This window comes from Leishmania donovani, chromosome 22, assembly GCF_000227135.1.
Source record: "Leishmania donovani BPK282A1 complete genome, chromosome 22".
Classification (NCBI taxonomy): domain Eukaryota; phylum Euglenozoa; class Kinetoplastea; order Trypanosomatida; family Trypanosomatidae; genus Leishmania; species Leishmania donovani.
Window position 1 is genome coordinate 590028 of NC_018249.1, and position 1347 is coordinate 591374.

Below are 1347 nucleotides of genomic sequence, written 5' to 3' on the forward strand. Positions count from 1 at the left end.
GGCCGGCGCCATCGGGGCGACCGTGGCGCGTCCAGCGGGGCGGGTGGCGGGCTGAATGTGGGACGCGGGCCGTGCTCAGGTGGCTGCGCCGGCGTTGCCGCAGCACGTGCTTAGGGTTGCTTTTCCCCAGCCGCTGGGGCCCGCGATGAGCAGGGCAACATGGAGTTCGGCTTCAAGTTCACTGGAAAAAGCGCGCGCCGGAAGAAACGAAAAAACGTTTCTGGGCTAGCGCTTCGTCTTTGAAAGTGCTCGAAACTGCGTTGTCTTGTGTCTACACTACTTGTGTGTGATCCCTGGAGTTTTTTTATTCCGGCATCTGTGATGGCGTGCGCAGTGGCACGCACCGATTCTTCTCAAACATGCAAAAAAATGCGCCCATTCAAAGCTTCAATCATCGAAAAAGGAAAGCTCTTAGAAAGACGATAATCGATTAAATTCTCTAGCATGAGGAAGTACACTGCGAAGGATGCATGCAGTCTTCTTCGGAGTACCGCCGCTCTACTCTTCGTACCTCTCTTTCGAGACTCCGTCTTGACGTCAGCAGGCGCAGCATCTGATGCTTCGCTGCCGACTCCTCTGCGTCGACTCGCCCGGTGCTCTGCCGCCTCGCTCTATCTCCCTCTCCTCCTCTGTGCTTCGCCTCCCCACTCACACAAACACACACACTGACGCATACGCTGTCCCGCTCTCGCCTTTGCTGTCTTGTGCGCAGGGTATCGCATTGTGCATAATGGTCAAGTCCCACTACATCTGCGCGGGCCGCCTGGTGCGCATCCTGCGTGGCCCCCGCCAGGACCGCGTTGGTGTGATCGTCGACATTGTCGACGCGAACCGCGTGCTGGTGGAGAACCCGGAGGACGCGAAGATGTGGCGCCACGTGCAGAACCTGAAGAACGTGGAGCCGCTGAAGTACTGCGTGAGCGTCAGCCGCAACTGCAGCGCGAAGGCGCTGAAGGATGCGCTGGCCTCGTCGAAGGCGCTGGAGAAGTACGCGAAGACGCGCACTGCTGCGCGCGTGGAGGCGAAGAAGGCGTGCGCCGCGTCGACGGACTTCGAGCGCTACCAGCTGCGCGTTGCGCGCCGTTCTCGCGCGCACTGGGCGCGCAAGGTGTTCGACGAGAAGGACGCGAAGACGCCCGTGTCGTGGCACAAGGTTGCGCTGAAGAAGATGCAGAAGAAGGCCGCAAAGATGGACTCGACCGAGGGCGCTAAGAGGCGCATGCAGAAGGCGATCGCTGCCCGCAAGGCGAAAAAGTAAGGCCACACCCTCACTTCGCTTGTTTCGTGATTTTACTTTAAAAAAAAAAAAACAGAACGCAATTCGGAAGGAGCAACCGTGATGGCGTT

The 1347-nt window shown here is 58.9% G+C and overlaps 1 protein-coding gene across 1 annotated transcript; it reads left to right on the forward strand.

The window, feature by feature from the left end:
- Nucleotides 1–556: 556 nt before the first annotated feature.
- On the forward strand, nucleotides 557–1258 carry LDBPK_221370 (40S ribosomal protein L14, putative; the record flags this gene model as incomplete). The annotated part of the gene is made up of 1 exon (XM_003860835.1): nucleotides 557–1258. The coding sequence occupies one exon, from the start codon at nucleotides 557–559 to the stop codon at nucleotides 1256–1258; it is 702 nt and encodes a 233-aa protein (XP_003860883.1).
- Between the last annotated feature and the right edge of the window lie 89 nt (nucleotides 1259–1347).